General features: G+C 42.4%; 1 protein-coding gene across 2 annotated transcripts in view; it reads right to left on the bottom strand.

The window, feature by feature from the left end:
• Positions 1 to 25615, bottom strand: part of ZCCHC7 (zinc finger CCHC-type containing 7) — an 88681-nt gene that overhangs the window by 9454 nt on the left and 53612 nt on the right. For both annotated transcript variants that reach the window (XM_050329548.1, XM_050329549.1), the window contains exons 4-7: positions 22363 to 22406; positions 21056 to 21181; positions 19522 to 19692; positions 10570 to 10605 (exon numbers count right to left, since the gene is read on the bottom strand). In XM_050329548.1, the coding sequence (XP_050185505.1) occupies positions 10570 to 10605; positions 19522 to 19692; positions 21056 to 21181; positions 22363 to 22406 (377 nt within the window). The remainder of the gene's footprint in view (positions 1 to 10569; positions 10606 to 19521; positions 19693 to 21055; positions 21182 to 22362; positions 22407 to 25615) is intronic.

The following is a 25615-nucleotide window of genomic DNA, read 5'->3' as shown; positions in this document are numbered from 1 at the left end:
ATCTATATTTTATTTGCCATCTTAAACATATCTGTTTTTTTATGACCTTATTTTTAAAATGTATTTCCTTTTTACATTTCCTGGTGCAAATGGACTGCATAAATAAGCAATGTGCTATGAGGCTTCAGACTAGCCGATAAACCCTTTCAATTTTCATGCCAGCTTCTTCTTTTGTAATTCAAATCTGGCTGAAAACTGGCAGCTCTGAAAACTGAAACAAGCACTGCCACAAATACCTTGTAATGCTATCGACCTTGTCTGCCCATGCAGTGAGAAAGGGGGATGCATATGTGTCTGCAGTCATCCAGATAACACAACTCATTTTTTTGGGGGGATAACAGAAGCCGGACCCGGACCGTGCACCCAAAGCAGTCATTACCAAGCAGGCTGGAGAATAAGTCTCTTCAAAATACACGGCGCATTTAAAAACCATATACAGGGCTCAGCCACTGCTTTCATTACCAATTTTAATTTAGCTCCTTCAGTTTGCTAGCCAGATAAACTCTTTAGTGCTGTTTTTTAATCTATTTGCCACATTTTATGTTTAAGATTATAGTAATATGGGACAGGAGAAGGAATCACTTTTGGAGGAAATAAAGAAATAGATCCGCTTATCGGCGCCCATCAGAAAGTTCATTAATCAGCCGGGCTTTGTGCCCCCTAAATTGAAAGGTTAAATAATCCTCTCAGGAATATTTTTCGGCACCGCCGCCAATTGTCCGGAGAGAAGCTGCCATTCACCGCGCTCCGGATCGGTGACAGGGTATTTTACCACCGTTTGGGTCCCAAACAATGACGGACAAATGGCCTGGCTCACAAAGAAACCTTTTAGTACACGGATGGAGAAAGGACCACAAGCTTTGAAGTGGGGTGGGGGAGGTGGGGAGAGGCCTTGGAGAAGGAGGAGGAGGAAGAGGAGGAGGAGAAGGAGGTGGAGACTCGTGCACGAGGACACGTATATTTTATTTGAATGTTTATTAGGGGACCGGTCAAACATTTATATATATATATATATATATTTATGTATATAAGTGCCTGGGCACAGCACTGTGCAGACATATGTGTGTGCTAAGCGTATGCATACTTACACATAAATTTATACATTAATCTGAACACAAACATTTGCAAAGCCTGTAAAATCAGAAGATGAACAGAACTAAAGCATGGTTATATTTATTAGCTAATACTCCAGGGAGCCCAACAAACCCCAAGGTTTTAATTTTTACTGTCATTCTGGATGATTTACAGCTTCCTTTCTCTCTCTTTAACCTTCACATCGTCTGCTGATAGCCCCTCACAATCGGACGCAAAAGGAGGAAGTTACAACATGTGAAATAACTTTCTTATGGGAGCATTCTTAAGAAATATTTCTTGATAAATACATTCTTAATAAATATTTACTTTGAAGTGATTTCTAATCACAGCTAAAATTAAAGTAAACTTGGAAAAAAATTGTAGTGCTCCTGGAGGATACAAGATGCCAGGTGAGCACTGCATCAGTTTGCCAGAAGTGAGTTTTGGGGCATGTTCTAAATAGACAATAATTGAACATTTCCCTTTAAACTGATGGGCTTCAGACTGCAGCATCCTTAACCAACTGACAATTTCACAGAAGCACTTTCCTTATATTGCCAAGATGCCAACTGCACATGTTAATGTTTATCCACCTCCTCAATTTTTTCATGTGTTCGCCATTAAGGACCACCATATATATTCAGCATTGCCATAATTATTTGTACCCTGCTTTACTACAAGTGACATTCATCTCAACTGTGTCTTTGCAGAAACACTTGACAATCTGTATACTACCACTGATGAACAAAAGCTGCTCCACATTCTTCTTGCACACCTGTTTCTTAACATTCTTTTCAATTCCATAAAGTTTTCATGTTAATATGACTTGGAACTTCCTGAATAGCCTACAACATCTAAAAATGGATCAAAGCATTTCAGATTTCTGCTCTCTCACACGATCTAAATATGCTGTTGACTAAAACTGTTTTTCTCCAGGCAAACTTTTGTGTATCTCAGTGCTATAATTTTTCCTTTCTTTGCCTCTTCATGCCACCATCAGAAAATCAGAATTAATTTAAGCAGGATCTCATTTGCCATCAACAGTGCAGACAGAAACTGGGTATCTCATGCAAATAAGGTGCAATTAATTTTAAAGGAGGAGAGATTTCACGGTTATTGCATAGTCCACAGAAAGCTTCCAGTGTCTGTGCTCCTGCATGGGTGCTCACCACCCCTTCTTTTAAGTGCCAAAAGAAGTTATAAAAATTCTTTAGAAACAGAATTAACTGCAGAGTCAAGAAACAACACAAAACTACTTTCTGTTGGCTACAAGGTGAGCAGCGACTACATGTGCAGAAACCGCAAATTTGAGGAGAGGAAAAAGAAAAAAGGAAAAAAAACACAAGGAGCTTTTGGACTCTACTGTGGGGAAGGCTGAACCAGGAAGTGACCATCATTCCCTTATGAATTTCTCATCTGCTATGATGTAAAACCAGCACCTCTTCCTCACCACCCCATGCTGGCCAACACTGCACCATGGAGGCACCAAGGAGGGACCAGGGAAAGGGGCCTTGTCAGGCTAACCATGGATTGGGGTGCTCATTCCATCACAAGTGGGTTGTCTGTGCCAATTCCATCACGGGGTGGCTGTTGAGGCAGGGGGTGCTGTCTGTGCCCGTTTCTGAGTTCCAGCAAATGCTGGGCTATGTTTGTCAAATGTTAGTTTAACCCAAATTCAACAATCAAAAATGAGTCAAAAGCAGAGACCCAGCTTCACTCCCCCGTAGCCAAAATTTCTGTGGGATGTCTCCTTCTGTGGCCCTCCGTGGGTACCACATTGTGTGTTCACACACCGTGCACCTCACTCACACCTCTGAGGCTTCTCCCCTAGCACCTGCTCACAGCTCTGAGTTCCTCACCACTTTGTGCTGGCCCTTGGTTCCTTTTAATTTCCTTTAAGCTTGATTCTTCAACACTTGAAATCAAAATCAGGATAATTCTGTCACGGGGATAGTAACTTTTCCATTCACATGACAGGACCTAACAAGATGTATTAATATCATTGACATGATAGACCCTCTCGGAATTAAATCACTGAATATTTTTAAGGAATCCTAATCCGTAGATTATTAACATGATCAAGCATAACTTGAGGAAGTTACTGTCTCACTGGCAGGAGCTCTGGGCTGCTCTGACACACGAATCACCGGTAGGATAAACCACACAGTGAAAACAGATTTAGTGACATTTTACATATTTTCCATTTTGCAATACAAAAACGTACCAAAATCCTTTTTATGTTACCTATGTGCAAGTGTGATATTTTTTTTTACATCTTAAAATGTCTGCTAGATCACAGACGATGTTTCCTGTGGAATTTTGAAACCACCACTAAGTTCTACTAAAACTTTAAAAAGTAATCTTCATAGCAAGTTTGGAGGAGTAATTTTCAGAATATAGGAACTTTGAGTATTCACACATGGCACTGAATGCTGAAAGAGGGCACAGAAAAATTCAGATTTCATGCGTCTTTAAAATGCATTGGAAACATCATTTTAGCTTGAAAATTCTATCTTCCTTATTTAGATGGTTAATACTTGAAATACTAAAAATTATTTAAATGCTTGTGTAGATTCACCTTTTCAAACTAGAGGAAAGAGAGGTGAAACTTTTTTGCCAAATTGGTAAGTATTAAAGAAAAGATCATCTTAATCCTTTGCCTTAGAAGAACTGTGGTTGAGTAAATGGAGGGGAGACATTTTAGCAGCAAAGCTTTCCCTGATTATCCTGTCTGATTAATTAACTCCTCACCCAGTACCTTTGGTGAATCACAAAAATAACCCAAACCTTGCTGGTTTTGGGGTGTGCTGGGCTGGCGGGACACGTCACCAAATGTCACATACTGCACAGTGTCCCAGGCATGCAGGGGTCAGACAACCAGATTTAAAATGTTAAAATATACTGATTTCCATCTCCTGCTCTTCTCCCTTTCCCTTTCAAAGGCAGACTCAAAAGACATTGCTTTTGCAGCAAATGCGGTTCCTGACACCACATCAACGCACTGAAGTAGGGGTTCTCTACGGGACTCTGCTCTCCAAGACAAACACCCTGACGACGTTATTTGGAACCCCAAAATCAGGGAAATGGAAATTACTTGGTTCAGCCCTTTATTCCACCCCCTCCCCACTCACAAACTGCTTCCAGAGACATACCAAAATGCAATTTTTGGTCAAGATGTAATTGGTCTTTAACACTCAATTTAAAAGCACCTTTCATTTTGTTTTCTGGGCAGAAAGTGAGGAAGAGCACAGGACAGGTAACGGTCAGAGAAAGCAGGACATTTCCCACCATGTTTATTACATGATAAAGGTAAGTAACAGCTGAGGCCTGTGCTGCTGTAAGGTCCTGCATCCCACTGAAACTGCTCGCTCGGTTCCTTGTAAGACATGTTACGTATGTAACATTATGTAAGGTTACTAAATCTACTTCTTTTCCTTGTGATATTTTAAACACAACTTCCAAGTAAAAACTGGGAAAGAACCCATAGCTAGCATGCTTTTGTACCAAAAGCTATAGCATATGCTTTGAACTCAAAAAATTAACATTTATTTCAAGACCTGAAACTCTCTTTGTTTTCTGTAAAAAAAAACCCAAAAAAGCTATCAGGAAGGTATACTGCCTTCTGTGAAATATGACTTCTTTGCAATAGGAAAAGATTTGGGGTTAAGGTTCTCAAAAACTATGTGAGACTTGAAACAGAATGGTAACACAGGGCACATTACAACTAGAAGGGGAAAATAAACATTTGTATAGTAAAAGCCTCCTGCCCAGCATGCCTACTCCCTCTGACATGCTGGTTTTCTACAGGACAGCTGCGCAAGGGCGGGCAGCATGTCAGGGACACCTCTGACACTGAAAACCCCTTGCAAAAGGGCCCAAAGTTTGGACAATGCAAAATGATAGTTTAAAATCAAAATATCTGGCTGTTGCTGGCCAGCCTCTGCCCCACCTCCTCCTCTGGCTAACAGCGTGAGCACCTTCTCCGAGGACAGGAAATTCTGCATCGGAGCAGGTGCGGGGACACTGCCATGCTCCACGCATTTGTCTCTCCCCAAACCCCACAAGAGCCAGAGTCAGCTTTATCCCAAATCCATATCCCTGCGAATTCTGGGTTGCCTTCGCTGTAAAATATCCTGCTGAATGGATACTGAAGCACTGGCACATGAGGGGCCGCCCTGGGATTTCAAAATATGAAAAATACATGGCCTATCTCATAAATGATGTGGTGTTTTTACCAGACTTACTAGAAATAGCCTTAAAACACCTGGAGAGGAATCGGCCAGGTGCTAGAAGCATTCCAGAGGAGTGCACTGATCCCACAGTCCCTGGCCTTGTGCCTTGCCATGGTCAGCAGAGTCCTGCAGCCATGTCATGGCCACGGCTGCAGGGAGGCAGGGGATTAACCTCCTGCAGAAAATACTGTTAAACCCATCCCTTCCCTCACCTAAAAAACCACCCCTCTCTGAAAACCAAATGTGCTCTCTCTCTCGCTCAAACTTACACATTTTTAGTCAGGGTTGTATTAATTTAAATCTTCCATTTCTGAAAGTCACACCGTAAAAAAATTGGCTTTCATGGACATGACTTATATTTTTATTTCAGGAAAAAAGTGGCAGGCCGCAAGGAATTTTAATAATGCACACAAAGAAATCTGAGTGCAACATCTAAACACAAAAGATACATTGTCCCTTCATGTCTATTACACCCAGGGGCCAAACCAGTCAGTTCCTGGTTCACCTTCCTTTATGTAAGTGGATTAAAAGTAAGATTAACAAACTATCAAAAAGAATGTTAAATGATAGCTTCTGCTAGTTAAAAATTCTGATGGTTCTAAAACTCTGTTGGTGGCCATCTTGGCCTGGGAGCTTTCACACAGATGAGACTGGTAAAGGCAGGGCATGGGGGATGGAGAGGCACTGAGGCAGGAAAGGGTTATTAAAAATGAGTAATCCCTACAGAAAGAAAACACCTAGGCCCAGCAGGATTCATGTTTTAACACACACATCAACACTGAGAAACACATCAGGAAAATAAAAACCCTGCTCTGTCTATTTTAGGGACAGAATTTCTTTATTCAGTTGTTTTTTACTGAAGAAGATTCTAACACTTGCAAAGTTCATTCCTGTGGTATCCACATCCTGCTCCTAAGCCAGACCGGCCATGTCCATCCTTGTATGGCACAAGCTGCCCTGACAATGCAAATGTGGTGAGATCTGTTTCCATCTCACACCAACACACGCCGAGGGGGCCCCGTGCACGTTCCCTGGGTGTCCCCCCGCAGCACTGTTGGGGAAGTCTGGGCTGCACTGTGGGGGCTCACGGCAGAAGTGCAGCAAAACAGGTTCACTATGCACTGAAAATAAATAAATATCCTCTTCTTTTCGCTGGTGAGTCGCCTGCCGGGTGGAAAGGCAGCTGCTTGCAGCAGATTCATGGGATTGCTCGGCCAGTGAAGCTACAGGGTGACCACAGGACAGGACCCACCCCACGGAGTTCCCTGGAAGGCCAGTCGAGAGTGGTGGGACACTGGCACGAACAGCAGGGGGGTAAGGGCTGTCCCCACAGGATGTGTCAGCCCGGACCTGCGCTGGACCGGCTTTGCCCCTCCAGTGCATGACCTGCTGAAGACAGAGCTGCCACCGGGCATGTACCGAGGGGAACAGGCAGCAGGTCAAACTTGGAGGGGAAATGCATTTTTTTAAGAATAAACTGCAAAACCAAACCAAACAAATGAAAATCATGGAGTGCCACCTTCTTACAAGTTTTTCTACTGACTTTTTTAGTCTTATTTAGGATTTATCTTTTTTGTTTGAAGTAAGAGGGCTATAACCTGGCCTCCAGTCACAATACATAATAAATGTTTCTACATTTATAACTGAAATCTGAAACAACAAGAAAAAGGGAATGAGAAAGAGCCAAGTGCTCTGAGGGTGAAAAAGCACCCCTCTATCTTCAGTGTGGAGAGGGGGTGTGATGGCATGTCCTGTAGAACATGGCCCGTGTTTCTCTGGGTTTGTGGAGCAGCTGGCATTTAGAAAGGCAAAGTTGTAAGCTAAACTTCCTCATAACCCAGACCAAAGAGCTCAACAAGGCCTCCAAATGCCTCATGCCCCAAAAAATCACACATATTATTAACAGTGCAGTAAGCTACGATCAAAACTGTTTATCCTGAATCTGCCAAAGAAGTCCTTATCCTATTATTTGATTGACAATAACCCTTTTGATAAACATGTGTGGGTATCAAAACCAACCAATTTACTGCAAATGAATACCTACATGAAGAAAAACTTGAAGTATGTTTTGACAAATGTAATTTCCCTTCTTTGATACAGTAGAAATACAGAAAGCAGTCACGATGAAAATGACGTGTAAATGTTTTAAATCATCATCTTAAAGAGGTTATTAAATATTATTTTAAACCACAGTAGGAATTGGAATGTTCTGCTGATTTTGTTTGGGTTTTTTTCCAGAATAATTTCAGCTAAGACAGCTGAAAGAACAAGTTTAAAGAAACTAACTTCACTCACTTATAAAGCTCTGATTATCACAGAGCCCTTAGATTTAAGCTTCACTGAATACCATATGATAATATTTTTTCCATCAAAAGGCAAATTAAATTATTCCAGTTATAAACCTTTTTGACACTTCTTTTTAAGATTCTTTGCTCTGGAAGTCTGTTTTGGTTGGAATAAGAAATTTCTGCTCACATAACAAATTATTTGTAATGTGCCCACATGTGTCACCAAGGCCAACGTCAACAAACCCTTCCACCATCCCCAAGAGCAGAATGGGCTTGTTATTGAGTCATTGTTTGAGTTCCCCCATGCACCATGCAGGGGCTCTGAGGAGTCAATAGATGGCAGTCCATCTCCTAGGAAAGCACTGGAAAATGAGTAAAATAACCAAAAGCCTCACAAAAGAGAGAGGTGGAAGGCCATGTGGTTCTTCACCAGCATTCACAGTAATTAACTAAGAATACTTTATAGAATGTGAAACATTTGACCAAAATCTGTGATGGTCATTTTTGAGTGATGCAAAAAAAAAAAAGGTGTTTTATCACAAAACCTGATGGCCGGGTTGATCTGCACTAAACGGACCTGCGTGAGGGACACTCACCACCAATTTACCAAAACCAGTTTCAATCTAGTGTTTGTATCCACAGATGAAGTGCAGGAAAAGCTTCCCAAGGCCCCCAAGGATGGACAGCCTCTGCGTGCTGCAACAGCACAACTGCACTTTCATTTTAAACTTCTCTTATTTTTTCTTAAGCTGTTACCCTGTTTGTACTGAAATATCTATTCTAAGCTAGGAAAATTGTACGCTGCTTTCAAAGTGAAATATTAATATGCTGATATGAGAGTTGAAAAATCATGGCTTTTTGTTACGATGCTATAAATATATATAATATATATAAAATATACATTATTCAAATGTAGAAGTTTCGATTCTTGCCAGAACATTATTTACTTCTCTTCTGTTTTGGGTGTAAAAGAGAATATTTAAAGGGAGTAATGAAAGCCAGGACTCACACTTTTAAACAATTCAGATAATGGAGTTTCTTTCAATTTACTTATTGTAAATACTAAGTATGTCTTTTACCACACAAATTTTTAAATTCCACATTTAATCTGACTGCTAATGTAACTTTGAACCAAAGGGACCTTTCACATGCAAAAAATGGAGGTGTGCAAAGCATTTCCCACGTGTCAGAAATGTGGATTTTTTGCAGATAATCTGTGGTTCACTGCAAAATAAAAAAAATTATTTATCAGAAGCTACAGTTTGACTTGATATCAGTTAATCTTCGCGTGCCCATATTTGACCACATTATAAAAATGTCCTTAAAATGCGCCACCAATTTCCAAATGTTTTTAATAATACACTTGTATTTGTAAGCACTAAATTTTCTAACAAGAGTATTTTCTGACACACATTTTTTAGCTTTATACTGAACTAAGTGTAAACACTAAATGCTTACTACAAAATCCACAGAAAAAATTTTCTATCTCAAGGTACTTCAAAATCTGGCCTAATAACAACTTGGTCAGATTTAAGTTACTCCACACTTTTTTTACAGAAATAAATATTTTCTGAGTTTTGATGGCAACACACTTTTGGAAGAATTATCAGTGGCAGGTGAGACTAAAATGAAATTGAATCTTAGATCTCAGTAAAAAACAAAACACAAGATGTTATTGCACCAAACATACTTATCATATTATTAAGTTCTAAGTATCATAAACATTTCAGAAATTGTTTTTACATGCACCCTCAGGGATTATAACAAAAGACAGCATTTACCTTTTTCCTTCATCCAGTTTTAAAAAAGCAAACAAAAATATTCAGTGAATGCATCTTTTGCTCATAATGCCTTTAAAAAAAAAACCCAACAAAAAGTCTTTATCAATTCTGTTTAAAAGTAAATTCTCAGGAAGGGTGGATGATTTCCAGTGCAGATCTTTGTGTTAAAATCTTTATGCACAAAACACAAATGTAAGGTTTTAAGTGCAGATTTCTCCTATTCATTGAATTTAGAAGCAAAAAAGCAGAAAAAAGAGCATTCCACTGCCACGGAGAGATGGAGGCACAAATTATAAAGCACATCCCGTCTACTGCTCCAGAGAAAAAGCGAAAGACCCGAAAAGAAAAGTAATGGAGAAACTTTTCTACTTTGTTCTGAGCAGAGAGTGGGGCTTAATTATCTGTAACAGCAAAATACATGCACGGCCGATCTGGGGAGCGGCGACAGCCAAGCTTCAGAGGGACAACGAAACCCTGATCTTTAAACGTGTTTTTATGTATGACAATTTTGGAAAATAATCTATTCAAGACCTGTGAGACCAATCCACGGAATATTTTCTTAACTGATTAAATATCGTAACAGGTTTCAATATTAGCCAAATTTATATGCATTTTGTTTTATTTTTATCTCTGTTTTACATATGAGGAAAAACCTTAAGTAATACACTGGTACAGTTCACAAAGCTGTATTTTCTTGTTTCAAAGATTAAACATCAACTAATGCAGGCCAAAGAAGCAATCATAGCTATATCCTGACAACTAAAAATTATCTGTAAAAGTTTATGAGTTTATTTGCTCAAATTAATGTCTCCACTCTAACTGAGATTTATTTTACTCATTTAAGAGGAAAGTTTTGTCACACAGAGTTACTAATTACCAGCATCTGGGATATCTGATTATTGGTCCTGCTGTGCATCCCAACTTAAAATTTAGCCCTCTTTCTATGTGTAAATGTGGTCACTGAAAGGAGAGAAGCAAGGTACTCATTTGATTATTGAAGTATTAAAAAAAAATTAGAATTCTAAAGATGTTTAAAAATAGAGACAGTGTTTCATTGCCTTCTTCAGTTCAAAAACTCTTCAGATGTTTATTATCTTCTCACAGAAGATGCTTGTCTATATTTTATGGTCAGCAGTTCACAGAGGAGTAAATAGGTTGGGTGTAGAAGAAAATAAAAAAGGTGTTTCTACTTACTGTTAGGTGATACTGCCTCCATATTTCTGGGCAAGCCTGGAAAATAAAAATATTGATCAGCTAGGAGCATGAAACAAGGTGCTTTACAGCCTGTTGGTTTTGGCATAACACAGTATCCACTGGTGTCGGTCACAGGAAAATAAGAAGCTTAACTGAAAGGGTCTGCATTTCAGCTTCAAAAACCTGGCTAGACAGTTTAATTGAATTTTACACTGCTTTAACACACTCCCTGCCATTGTCAGAAAGCCAGTAACAGTTTTCTCTCTGCCCTTCTTCTCCGAGGGGCAGAAGTTTGGGAGAGCAGTGTGTCTGTGACTGTAGGAAGCATTAATGCTGCAAAACAAACAGGGGCAGATTTAAATTCTACATTTCTGACATTTTAAATTTACATAATGTTCTGAAATTTAAATTACAAGGTGCCTTCCTTTCATGTAGGAACAGAAACATTTTATCTTTTTTTGTACGTATCTCTTTCCTAATCAAAATATAATTGTTACACTTAATAATCCTCAGCAACCGCATGTCAGACGAGTTGTAAACAAGAACCATAACAGATTGCTTTAATGTTTCTATTTTTACAATGGCTTACTTGCTTTTTTTTATTATTATTTTTATTTTTTAAATTGCCAGGCTCTCACATCAAATCCTAAGTGCAGCCTTTTGTAAAAAAAATTTTCAGAGCAGGTTTTTCAGTCACAGCAGTGACACAATAGATCTGAGGGACACATGAGAGACAGGAAAGAGGGAAACATGGATCTTTAAACAAAATCAGAATGTGTTGCTGGTCACTGAGGCTGAGGTCACTCTCTCAGGCGTTCTTAATGGTTTTACAAAATGTACAATATTTCTGATGGCCCTCGAGCCACAGACAGACATGGAAATAGTGGCACTTTTTGTCCTTTCGGCATACAGTTACTGCAGTGGAGGGCTTTCACTTCTGTTTAGAACATTTACTCTCTTATTAGAACTGCTCCTTAGTGATTTAAACAATTAGCAATTTGGTTTGTCAACCTCCAGTTTCAGTATTTTAAGAAATATGAGTTATTCCATGGCTTCTCCCTAATATGCTGCAGCTGCAATTTCAAACGTTTGAAGCCTCATGACTACTTGCAAATGAGTACTATTAACATTTCTTCACATTTCAAATACATTTTTCACTTATGCCTAAATTCTTGCCTTCTTTTATTCTGATGGAGAGTGTTAATTAAAAAGACTCCAACTTTAACCAGTATCTCTCAAAATAAAATCCAAGTTTTCACCAGTCCCCCTATGGCACATACTTCGTGTTTTTCCTGGATGTGATGGAAACAATATTATTTATTATTCATTCCCCAGTAACACAATTTTCTGCAGAAAAATCTACAATCTGTTCTGTGTTATGGTTCAACATTTCTCCTCTTACTCAAATAATGTGTGTAAATATTTGAGTTTTATATTAATGTTTCTATAAAAGAAATGTGTGAAGGACATCACATTCCTCACTGAGGATCTGATGGTTTGAACACATTCAAGCTGTTTTTGAGTGCAAACAAAAGGATTTTCCTCCTTCCCTAACTTACACAGCATTCAGAGGTGCAACACATAAACACCCTCTAACCTGTAAAATACTGAGCCAGAGATCTCAGCATCTCTCTCAGACCTGAAGGGGTTTAAGCTGTGCTGGAGAGTTGTGCTGGTCTGGCTCAGGGGGAGCAGGCAGTTATTTATACATTAGTTCTGGATAGTTTTTGATTACCACAGTGTGCCCAGGCTAATATGGTTGAAAAATCGCAATCAATGAGTTGTCGTATACTGGCAAAATGCCACTATGTGGTATGACCTTTACTCACATGACAGCTATTTAATAATCCTCATAATAATAAAAATTACTTTGTTTTTGAATAATCATTCGGTTTGGTATTTTTTTTAGTCTGGACACGATCACTTTGAGTGAAAATCTGTAACTCAGAGTGGGAACCACAGTTGGCTCTTGCTAAAACTCTGGGAAAGGTGCAGTCCTGGTACCTCTGTGGTGCTGTCCAGTGGTGGGGTTTATCCTTATCCCACCATCCTTATGGTGGGGTTTATCCCCCTTTAAGGGGGTGGGAAAAAAAAAGGGAGGCAAGGAAGACGAAGGTGGTGTCTAAGCATATCCCTTCATTCAGATGGTGACTTGGGGTAATACTGCTCACCATTAAGAAGTCGGGTAGAATAGCTGAGGAGGGGTGAGTATTAAACAATGGCCTTTTAGAGGCAATGCCTTTAACTGTTACCTCACATCAGCTCAGGGTTATTGTCTGCATCTTCTATCGTGGAATGACAAAAAGTATAACTAACAAATATTACCAAATACTGGCTCCTCAAATGAAGCAGAGACAGTTTGCTACGGAAGAGACCACGGCCAAAGACAACTGCTGCCAAACCTGTGATCTTCCTTATTTATTTAGAAGAACTTAGCCATGAACAGCACTCTTTTAAAGAAAAGCCCTTGCACTACAGAGTTACTAAGGCAGTGTGATGAAGTACATTAAAATAAAATTGCATTTATTTCCTGCCCCAGTGGCCTGGCCCTACCTGCATGCAGACCAGCACAAAAGGTGCTTACTCCTTAGGGCAGCGCCAGTGCCAACGCACGGCCGCTGCGTGCATGGGCAAGGGGCATGTCCCCCCACTTGCCCACACCTTTGGTCGTGCAAGCACTGGGCCATTATTTCCACAAATCCATGCCACTGTTGCCACGGACCGCGTCCAGTCAGCGTGGATGGGTGACTGCTCGTACCTGAGGCTGACCCAGTGCTAGGTGCCACACCGGGCGAATCAGGGCTGGGTGCTTCATGTTTTGACCCGTACTTAATTTTGTCAGGTGCTAATTATTGTTTTACCAGAACAACAGCTTAAAGCATCTGTTGTTTAATTCCCACTTCCCTATTCTCCAACGTGAACATCAAAGAAAATAAAACACTCAATCTCAAACAGCCCCTGACAGCAGACCGGGACTTGAGTGCTCAATAGACGAAGCCCTTGCCACCAGTTCTCATATTTCCACAACAATGAACAAACACAAAACCGGCACTAAGCGGCCTTTCCTCCTTTCCGCTCCCCTCGGCCGGTCGTCTGCCTCGCGCCGAGAGGGCCCTCGACGGCGGCCCTGCGGGGCGCGCGGCGCGGGGGAGCGGATTAGCCCCGCTAACATGCGAGCGCCGGCAAAAGGGAAGGAAAAACCCCGCTACTGTATTTGGCGTATGAATAACCAAAATGCACGCGCTGACAGGAGACCGGGACGGGCCCGCGGCTCCCCGGGAGAAAATGTAGCTGTGATGAGTGACAGGGCTTTCAGGAAATATGTTCACAATCACAGACAGTGAAGGCCATGACCTAGATCGTTTAAGAGCTTGTCTTGTCAAATTATCAAAAGCTTCTTCGTCTCTGAATAAAGAGTGACATAAGTGAGTGTCAGAAAGCTGCAGGCTGACAAGCCAAGCATACAATAACAGCATGCACGTCACATACTTGCCGAACACCGCCACGGCTAGCGGCAAATCTTAATGAGAGCGCGGCTGGCCCAGGAGACTTGGGTCCCTGCTGGCACAGCTACTCATCTCGCAAAAATCCTTCAGCTCCGAGTCAGTTATGGTCTGACACGACGACTACAATTACTAAACACAACTTTTTAACAGAATCCTCTGGTGCTTTGTCAAAGCAGCGGCGGCTGCTTGGAGCTGCCCCGCCGCAAGCCACCACAATAAAACAAAAGATTTGCCAAAACACACACTTTTCATCACCTCCACATGGGAACTGCCATGAAAACACACAATGCTTCCCTTCAAAACCACTCCTGCACGAGCAGATGTCGAGACCTCTCCCCACGCTGCTGGTGCAGACGGCCTCTGCTGCCAGTGCCAGGTGGGCAGAGCTGAGTAGCTGCTGGCATCAACCCTGCTGTTGGTAACGTGGACTTGCGCTCACCCTTGGCTGGACATGGACATGCCAGACATGTGAAGGATGGGGCACGGTGCTGGGGAATGAAGGAGAAAAGGCAAACCCTGCGCTCTCTGCCCAGGTGAGGGCCGGGGGCCCGTGGTGCTGCCAGTGGGAATAGGCCACTTGGCCACAGGGACACCAGCCACACCTGTGGATCCATCCCTGCACCTTCAGCCCTATCCCAGCCTGCAGCAGTGGCCACATCCCCATGGTGAGCAGTGGCACAGGTTCTGGAAACAAGAGAGGCATAATTTCCCAGGAGAGAAGAGGCCAATGGTGGCTTGCACCAGAAAAAGTGTCAGGAAACATGGAGAAGATGCTGATTTATGTATCTGTCTGATTCCCTGGAAGGAGCAGGGTGTTTAGGGCACTGGAAATGAGACCACCAGGCCATCAGTCACAGTGTGGCTGCAGGGCACCAGGCACTGCTGGCTGCCAGCTCCTAGGCGAACCTAGCTGGCTCACTGAGCACCCACACGCTGTTTTTTCCCAGGTACGTATGGAGACACTGCCCTGTCTGTCTGCTCCCTGCAACATCATCCTGTTCATGGAGTCCTTCTCCCAGCCCTGCCGCTGGCAGGTGAGGTACACCAGCCATGAGGATCACGACATCCACCTAACTGCCAAGGAACCTGCCCACATGGCTCCTCTTATGACCCTCCCGAGGAAACCACACAAGGCCAGGCTGCTTCCAATAGAACTCCAGCTAAAAGGACTCCATCCATTTTCAGTGCTGTCTCAGGGAAAGAGACTGACCTAACATCTCATAAATGTATGACTCTGTAAATGTTTTAAATAACTCTGAATGTTGTCTAACTGAACCAGGTGAAGCACCTTGAGCTATGTCATGTTCACTTCTGGATAAAAGTGTGGCTGTGGAGAGTCACTCTGACAGACTGTGTACAGGACCTTGTTCTGCATTCTCTCTGTCACAATAAAAGGGAGTGAACTGGCTGGGAAAGACAAATTGCAATTTCCTTTGAGCGTCCAAAGCATTTGACTACATATGTTCTATAACAAGTAGATGAGAACTGCCATTTTACAAGGAGTCATATGGGAAAGACAAGGGGTGATGGCTACAAGTTACTCCTGGGGAAACTCCAGCTGGACACACAGGAGAAGACTTTTCACAAGGAGAACATTCACCTCCCTAGGGAGGAGGTGGATTCCCCAGCATTGGACACTCTTAGGATTTGCCTGGAGAGCATGCTAGGCTGTCTTGGTCCCTTCCAACCTGTTGTTGTAGGATTCTGTGATTTCTCTTCCATGAACTGCTCCCATTTCCTCTGGAAGCAGAGCAGATCTGCATCCCTCAGAAAGGAGACTCATGGGTCTACTGTCAACTGCACAGAAAGCCACCTCCTCCTGTCTTTTCCCAACCTGGCTCCTACTGACTGTCGGGCGCGCTCAAAGAAACAGTGAACAACTGATTCCTGATCACTGTCTTTCATCACAGATGATTCTGAAGCTCTTCACATACCCTTCCCTCTGTAACCTCCCTTCCAGGATAAGGAGTTGTGGCTGTGCTGAGGGATGCAGAAAAGAGGGACCAAAGTCGTGCTGAGGTGTCCCTTGCTTTTCTGATGATTCCTAACTTTTCACTTTTTTATTACAGCTTGTCATAACTATAATCTGAGTCCTGAGTAGTAATGCTCAGAACCCATCATTTCATATGCCAAGATATGATTATTTTCCCTGGTTCAAGTTCATCTGCCATTTTACTGTGTTCTCCCTCCAGTTCTTACAGTCCTTGGGCAGTTCCTCACAGCTGGCTCACAGCACTGACTCTCTAAGCAATTCAGCCTTCTCAGCAAATTTTGTTGCCCTGTTGTTCACCTTTTCTCATGTCACAGTAGCATCTCCCACCTTTATCCTTGTACTCCATGCCTGTTTAGTTTTCTTAAAAGCTTTTGGTTAGGAACTTTGTCAAATGTCTTTTGGAATTTGTAGACTATGTCAACTGGATCATGTTTACACACGTGCTTGTCAACCTGCTCCTCTGAAGAACTTCAGAGATTCCCAAGAAGTGAGATTTTTTTCCTTTACAAAAGCAGCCTTGAATCCCCCCATGCATATCATATTTATACACCCATCTCAATGTGCTGCTGTTGTGGTTCCTGCCTGCTGGCTCAGTGCACGTGGCTGGTGGGCCTGGACCTGCAGCTCTCCCTGAGACCCCAACTACACACTGCCCTTGCATTTGCCACTCAGTTACCAGTCAGGCATGAGGTGTCTCACTGCCATCACCAACTGGGTCATTTCACCTTCACATTCCTCTGCAGCTTTTGGACAATCATTACCCTGTCTTGGTAACAGGCTTGCACTCACAGGTTCATGATAATCCTCACTTTCTCTTCAATTCCAGACAGCTTCCCTGGTGATCCTCTCCACAAAGAAAAGTTTCAATGTGGGAAAGTGTTTTCTTCCACTATGAATATCCCAGATGCAAAAAAAAATATCTTTAAGCCACCAGTAGCAGACTTGTCCTGTCCAAACATTCCCTTTGTGTCTGGATCACCTGCTGGCCTCACAGGAAAGATTTACTGTTGGTTTTGATTGCTTTACCTTTGTTCTGCCATGCTGTCTCTCTCTTCGAGGACAGGGCAGGAGAGATACTGCTCGGACACTCCAGCATTCCCCCCACAGGCAGCCTCACGCAGGACTGCAAGAGAATTGCCCAAAGTTTCAAGGACAAACCTTTCTGATTTAAGGTGGACCTAACGAGCAGGAAAAAATACATGCTGTGATTTTCCTGATAACTTGCACAACTCAGGTAGGATTTAAAATTTTGGATGATAAAGGACTCATGATTCTCTACAGGAAAGATTATCAGTTTATGAGAACTCATGTCACAAAACGTGTAAAAGAGAAAAGGTGGCAAAGATGCTTGAGATTACAGTTTTGTCTCTCTGCCTACCAGAACAGGGGTGCCATTCATGTTCTTTAAAGGTATTGTGTGCACATTAGCTATAAGTAAAAGTACATCTAGAAGAGGAAGATCAAATTTGAATTTCTAATATGTCACAGGTTTAGTAGCAAGGGGAGGGCTACAAGGGGGATTTCAGTTAGAAGCCACTAGAAGTTTCACTGTCCTATCCTATAAAGAAGAGGGACTTCCTTAGTGATGGCCAAGGCTAAGCCAATGAAAATGCGCTTTTGTGATAACGTATTTAAGAACAGAGGAAGAGGTTTGTTGCTCAGAAGAAATTCCAGCCCGGACAAGAGCGGAGGAGAACATGGGATAACAAGCAGACTCCAAGGTCAGAAGGGAGAGGGGGGTAGAGGAGGGGCCCAGGGGCCCCCTTCTCCCCTCCAGCAGGGGCAAGACTGAGGGATGAGGCCCCTGCTGCCTGTGGAAGATCACTGGACTGCCGAGACCCCCCGCTACTCGTGGAAGAGCACCATGCTGAAACTGATAGAAGGACAGAGCAAAGTCCTGCAGGAGACCTATGGCCCATGGAGAGGAAAACCCACATTGAAACAAGTTTTCCCAGGTAGGACTTGGGAAATGTCCTGGAATGACCCATGGGGCAGCAGATTGAAGAGAACTGTTGCCCGAGGGGTGGATGGACCCACGGGGAGAGGTCGATCAAAGACTGTCTTCTGCTCCTTCCCCCACAGGAGCAGGAGAAAGACTCAGAGCCACGACCCCCTGTAGCTGAGCTGAAGACTGGTGATGCAGGTTGTCCCCCTGCAGCCCATAGAAGACCATTGGGGTGCAAAGACCCCCTCCTGCACCCGATGGAGGAGTAACCCACAGGACAGCAGATTGGCAGGAACTGCTGTCTGAGGAGTGGACTCAAACTGATTGCAAACCCTCTTCCCTGCCCCTCTGCACTGCTGCGGGGGGAGGGAGAACTTGGAAGAAAGAAGGGGTGGCGGGGGGGAAGGTGTTTCTTTAAGACTGTTTTATTTCTCACTCTCTTAGTTTTATCTTGTTTGTAATAAATTTAAGTTTTATTCCCTGCGTTGAGTCTGTTTTGCCCTTATCTATCCTCATTAATTCCTTACTGCTTTTTTTCCTCTCTCCTCTGCTACTTTGCAGAGGAAGGGTGAGAAAGCAGCTCGGTGGATATCCTGGCATGTAGCCAGGGTCAAACTGCCACATAATATTATTCAAACATTCAAATATCACAAGAAATATCAAACCTCCAAATGTGTGGGGTTTCCTCCGCACATCCCACGTACTACCACTGTCTGCGCTGACCCGGTAACACACTCTTTGACCAAACAGAAGAAATAAAGGCAGGGAGGACACATTTAGAAAGAGATTCAAGTACTTTTGAATTTCAAAAAAACTAGCATCACACAGGTGTATTTGAAAGGCAAACACATAGGCCATATCTTTAGGTAGTCAATGAAGTGTGAATGTATGCCGATGTTATCACAGTTTGCCTTTTATCCACACCTTTTGTGTTTAATTTGAGGAAAAAAATAGCATAAAATGTTGATTGCTACATATAGGACTGAATTTCTGAGACATATAAAATTGTAATAATTTCATACAAGGTGAAAGAGAAAAATATGCTTAATCTCCCTGTGATTTACTTAAGTATATCACATAAAACCCCAAGTCTTCAAACTCCTCCTCTATAATAATATTATAATCGATTAATAACTGATCATAGGGAAAAAAATTGGACCTGGAACTCTTGCAGCAACAGAGTTACTCTTTACCTCTTGCTGGTAATGCTTGCAGCATGCTGTTGTCTCCTGATTTTAACCTCCCTAGATCTTCCACTCTAAAGAAATGAGGATGTTTTTCTCCACCCCAATTAAACTGAAGACCAAGTGTTTACACCACTTTGTTTTGTGTTTTTTTTCAACCATTCTCCACGAAAACTGAGATATTGTTATGTAAAGACTAACCACAACATTTTCATACAGAAACACACAGTATGTAAAATCAAAGAAACACAAAGAGACTGCAAATTCAATGTTTGACAAATACAGAGCCAATGACGACTGAGCTGTGTCACAGGCCATACTCACATCAGCATAGTGGCCCTTCATGTCACAGCGGTTGCAGTGTTTGTTCCAATAGGCTCTCTCCAGGCATTCCCTGAAATAGTGCCCAGGCAAACAGCAGTTCAGACAGAAACGTGCTGGGCAGCTATGCTGTAGATGGTCCCTTCCTGCACACAGGCAACAAGGGGGAACTTTCTGTGGAGAAACAAAAAAAATAATTATGCAACAACGTTTTAAAAGATTGAAGAAAAAAGAATCAAAAGAAGAAATTAAGAAGAAACCACCTCAAGGAAGTGCCTACGGCTTACTAGGACTTGCAGAGATGTTGTGTTTCATCAAGGAATCAAGCGGAAGAACAATATGTACAGAGTAAAGCTCAAAGCTGTGACTCCACAGACTCCCTGCACATTCTTAATTTGGACTTTGCAGCACCTGTTGAATGACCAGTGTCAGTTGTCTGTGCTCAGTGAACACAGAGATGATGACTGTGGTGTCTGGGGACATGTGTTAGTGGTGGGCTTGGCAATGCTGGGGAATGCTGGAACTCCATGATCTTAGAGGGTTTTGTATCACTGGATTTTTTTCTTCACTTACTACACTGTCTTTACCTCAATGCACAATATTTTCTTGCTGTTGTTGAGTGCCTGGGTGGGTGCTTGAAGCAAGCTGGCCTCAGTCCAGCACAGCCTTGTAACTTACACAATCCAGCATTTGGAATGACAAACACAATTCGCAGAAAATTATTCTGAGGCCAAGTCTATATCCCTGTAAATCCAATTCTCCCAGCGAGTGAGTGTATTTCCCACAAAGAGTCAATGGGATGCAGCCCCATGTCCCCTCATGTCCCATGTCCCCTGGGGACTGAGGGTCCTACAGATTCTGTTGTGGGGGCTGGTAAATTCAGGCTCTCATGTGACTGCCCCCACTTCTTCACAGTGCAGAGACTGACTTTTAAACTGCTAACCCTGGGACAAACCTTCTGAATACTTGGCATCTATTTGAGTTGCTTAAAGTTAGCTCCAGTTTTGTATTGCCTGTGATTTTTTAATTTTATTCATACCATGGTTCGTCATACAGATATCTGCTTCCATTTATTTACTAAGGCTGTCTTTTGGATTCCTTAGGTTCTCCTTGTTGAAAATACAATTGAAAAATATTTTACATCTTCAAACAGTTTTTAAAATAGGAAAATAAGATGTTTCTGTATTGCACTTCACTCCTTTTTTCCTCAGTGTATAGCCAAAGAGTCTAGTGGAAGGTGTCCCTGCCCATGCCAGGGGGGTGGAATAAGATAAGCTTTAAGGCCTCTTCCAACCCAAACCATTCTCTACAATATGATTCTGCATATTTTTTCTTCTATAAAAACAATAAAATCAATGACCTCCCCAAACAGAGAGATAATTTTATACAGAAAATGGACCTTGTGCAAGGTATTCTGCAACTCAGAGCAACCCTTCCAAGAAAGGATAAATCACTGAAGAAAAGCTTCTAGTTGCAAGTACAAGGGACTATTAGGAAAACCAGCTGCATCTACGAGTGATTTAAGTGTTTCACTTACCTTTGGAGTGGGACAGTTCTTGGACAAATGTCCTGGTCTGTTGCAGTTCCTACTGGTGGCGTTTTTGTCAGCTGTGTAGTACCTCATGCTGCTGTGTCTCACGCTGGCATAGTTGGATATCTGTGCCTGGTAAGACATGGGGAGAGAAATGCATTTACCACTTGAGATTTTGTGCTTTGGCGTTTGCTAGAACTGGGAATTGTGAAGGTCACTGCTGGTAGTGATCAGTCACATATCTAATGTTTCACAAGTACAATTTACACATACAGGTTTGGAATGGATAATTCCATTACAGAGAAAGCTGCATTGTCTGGAAGAAGTTCTTGTCCAAACTTCCACTTCAGGACACTCTTTTTTGCTGTTTAAAACTGCAGTTATGAACTTTTGCTTTCCCTCAGCTAGCCAAGATACTTTTACTCACCATGCTATGTCATGACAAACTGGAATTTTCTTCAGAATACAAACATGACTAACATTAATTGTAAATGCAAGTTACACATTCCCTTGCACACATTAAGGGAAGCTGCTTGGACAAAATACAATGCTACACAAGTCTGAACCAAATCTGCAATTTTCAATTGTAAAGAAAGATTTATAAACCAAAAAAAAAAAAAGAAGAAAAAAAAGGGAAGCTGGAAACAACTGTCTTTCTCTCAGTGACCTCACACATACTTTCTGTGCAGACAGACAGAATTGAAAATCCTATCTATAACCTTCATTGCCTAGTAAACATGACAAGTTTTAAAAAAATAAATGAAAATTTTGGATGAGTGAATGGGAGAGGTATAAAAATACCATTTCTCTTCACAGAAAGATTTTGTTAACGTTACTTGATTTCATCAGCTTTACTGGGCCTTGGAAAAAAAAAGGGAAGGAGTTGGACCTGGCAGCTGAAGCTCACTCCTCCTGGATGCTCCAGCACCTTGAACTCCAGGCTGCAGCCTCTCCACACTCATCCCTGCACTGAGCACTACCCTGGGAAAGCACCACACACCACTGGCTCCCAGTGCCCCCTGACAATGGGACCAGGCTGCCACGAAACATCCCTGGGCCTCTGAAGAGACTGGAAAGGAAGAGATTGTGTCCTCCTTTGCAAAACCCACAGAGGCACTCCTGCTCCCGCCATCCCTGTCCCTTCCTGTCTCTGTGCTGGCTGCAACTTGGGAACTCCTTCCTCCCGTGGGAGGACACTGCTTATGGTCCCACACAAACACCACTGAAGGGCTTCTGAATCCCATTTATCTTGCTTTGCTTGTTAATGAGCATCAATATAAAGAATTACAGAAGAATTTGATTGTCTGTGTTACCTCTAAGTCTTTATGAGAGATGGACCAGTCCACATCAACCTCTCCTGAAAAACAGAAATAAAATTAATTATATTTAATTTACATGACTATTTTTTCTATAATATATTCAAAATTATGATTATTGCACTTACTGAAATTGCTAACAGATTTTGATGTACTAAAGAGGAGAAACTATTTCCGTTTTTGGTAAAGGAAAGCTATCAGCCCACTGGTCACTAAATCTGCCTCACCTGAAAATCAGCACATGCCCAACTACTGAGAGGAGCTTATCTGACACCACCGTTGTCCTACCCCCTGGGGTATAAATTCAGGTGGGGATTTAACTCCGCCAGAGGTGGGGTCTCCAAAAGTTCCGATTCCAGCCACTGGAGTTACCCCTGCCCGTGCTTGTGGGAATGCCCGGATCAAGTCCAGAAGTTGCAATGGGGGGAGCACAAGAACAACAAGTTAATCCACAGAATGCACTTTTTCCTCCTTGCAAATTCTCCAAGTCTGTGTCTCCAGGCCTGCATCTTGACTGCTGCATGTCAACATGACTGAGCATAACCTCAGCCACCCAGACTGTAAGCTGAGCAACTCTGTGTCCAAGCAGGGTTCAGTAATATGCAATAAATCAGAAGGACACACTGAATTATCAACTGTCACGCCATAACCTTCCCACATGCAGCCTTTGGGCTGCCAGGAGTGGAAAGAAACAAACCAAGGAGGAAATGAAAGGGCAATAAGCTAAAGGAATACGGATGCAGCTATAGCTGTTTAAAAATTCTGCATGTTGACACTGCTGACGGCTCTGGCTGCGCACACACAGCTGTGCTGCCACAGCAGCTTCCACCTCTGTGGTGGAAAAATGGAGCATTCGTGCCAGTGCAGGTGCTCACCTTACCCATACTTTTAAAGAAAACATTACAACCCATGCACAAATTAATCCTGGGTGTTTGTGGACTTTTTAGCACAAACTGTCCCATCCTGATCCCACAATCTGAATCTGAAGCATCCACATGTGTTACTAACACAAATCACAATAACGTTGTGACCTACAGACAGCAAAAAATTATCAAATTTTGATTGTACTACTCATATCCATTAGAATATGGATGACCATGAATTAAATTTACACAATCTATAATGTCATGTCTAACCAACTACTGAAAAAGTCAGTAATTTTGGCTGAAGCTTGTGATGCAGTATCTGGATACAAAATATGTTACTCAGGTCCTTTAGAGCACAACACCTGCTTACTGCTGCTCTTCATGTAGCAATTAGAGCTCACACCACTTGCTCTCACCTGAATAAAACCCTAAAGTATTTTTATTTCTAACACTCACTAATGCCAATGCCCAGCTCCAAGGCATTGATAACACATTAACTGGCCTGTTCATAAAGTGATTTGAACAATGTGTGAACCTGAGTCGTGTATACACAGCGACTGCCACTGCCAGGACTCCAGCACCCACCAGATCCATCACCCCAGCATCATTCAGGATGAGGAATCACCCCCAGAGCGGGAGGTGGAACCCTCTGGGGCCCTGGGGAATGCTACCCTTATCCCCACAAGGAGGACAGATGGGGTAGGTTTGGGTCTGTGCCTTTTGGTAGTAGCAAGTCACAGATATACCTGAGAGGAAATCAAGCCTTTTGGGGCCGGATTATGAAAAGTAAAGAACAGACATATTTGAGTCATGAAAACACTGACATATTAGAGTGCATTATTTATTGTTCAGAAGCCTGTTAAGGAAATTCATTCATAAAGAGAAAGGTATTTGTAATTCAAAGCTCTGCCCTGGCAATCAGCACTGAGAGTACCATGTTGCACAGAAACACACATGCAGAATGGCTGACAGTTCACAGATCAAAATTACCAGTGAATTAACTCCTGTTAATCACTAGGCATGTCCTTCCTGAGGGCAAACCAACCAAGTTTCTCTTCTTCACTGTCAAAATCCCCTGCTTCTCAGGGGAAAACCACGATACGATGATTCAAGTACTCCTAATGCTAAAAACTAAAAATGCTCAACTCAGAAAATACATACAAAAGCTTTAAAACTGAATGAAATATTACATTAAAATCTTCCTTTACTGAATCTGTTTGGTGATCTAAATGTTAATTTTAACTCACAACAGATTGCATAAGGCTTTGTTTTCACCCATAATAAATTCTTGAGACCAAAACACGTAGGGAGAATTTTGCTTCTGCAATGAAATCTTGCTGTAGAGACACATGGAAAAAATTTCAATGATATTTCCTGCTGACCACAGTGTTTTGTCTGGCACTAGATCATGAAATAAATCACAAAACTCTGCTCAGGTTGACAGATACCTCCTCTTCCTCTGATTTTATTTTCTTATTTGGATGAATTAATGCGTCCCACAGGCACTCCCAGTGTCCCTGGGCTGGCTCCTGGCCACTCCACCTCCACTGGCACGGCTGTTCCCTTGGCTCAACCACCAGCACCAGCACTCCTGGTGTGCTGGGAACCACACTGTGCCACACTCCCCTGGCCTATAGCACCCAACATCTTTATTTTAGTGCTCAACTCTCAGCCCCACGTGGGCTGTGTCTGGGATTGTGGGTGTGGAGGAGCTCTTCCCAAGGATGCAGTGGTGGCTTGGCCCTGGGACTGCACCCAAAATTATCACAGAATGGGTAAGGGTGGCAGGGACCATGGGAAGGGTCACCAGCCCCCTGGTGTGCCCAAGAATGATGCTCTCCCACCCCACAGTCCCTGATCTGGGGCAGAGATGGTAGTTTTGGCCAGAGCACAGGCACTAAACAACGGCACCAATTGCTGAGAGCTCTGTCCTCACAGAGCCTGGCACGACGACTTCTGCCACCTGATGTCCTCCAAGGCCACGCCAGTACCATGTTAGAGCATTTCACTCTTTTTTTTAAGGTGGACATGAGCACAGAGGGTGGATATCTGCCAGAAGGAATGACTAGGAGTGCTTTATTTTTACTTTTACCTTACTTTTATTTTTACTCCTCAGAAAGCAGCAGCTCAAAAACTATTTAGACTATCTCTGTCAAGACTTTCCCTTTTTTCTGTGGAAAAGCTGCACATACTAAACTTACTTGAAGGGTCCACTGAGTTCAATAAAACCCAAAACATCTTTGACAGATCTGTGCTTTTAATCTTCCTCATCTTCCTTTTTTAAAAGCTACCTCCTTTTAAAGATTATATTAATTTTTATACTAAGTTTAATATTGATTAATTCCTATACTAAGATTTTATTAATCTGTATACTTAAAAATACA

This window comes from Myiozetetes cayanensis, unplaced genomic scaffold (genome assembly GCF_022539395.1).
Source record: "Myiozetetes cayanensis isolate MyiCay16 unplaced genomic scaffold, myiCay2020 scf4, whole genome shotgun sequence".
Taxonomy (NCBI): Eukaryota; Metazoa; Chordata; class Aves; order Passeriformes; family Tyrannidae; genus Myiozetetes; species Myiozetetes cayanensis.
This window is presented reverse-complemented; position numbering and strand designations above follow the sequence as displayed.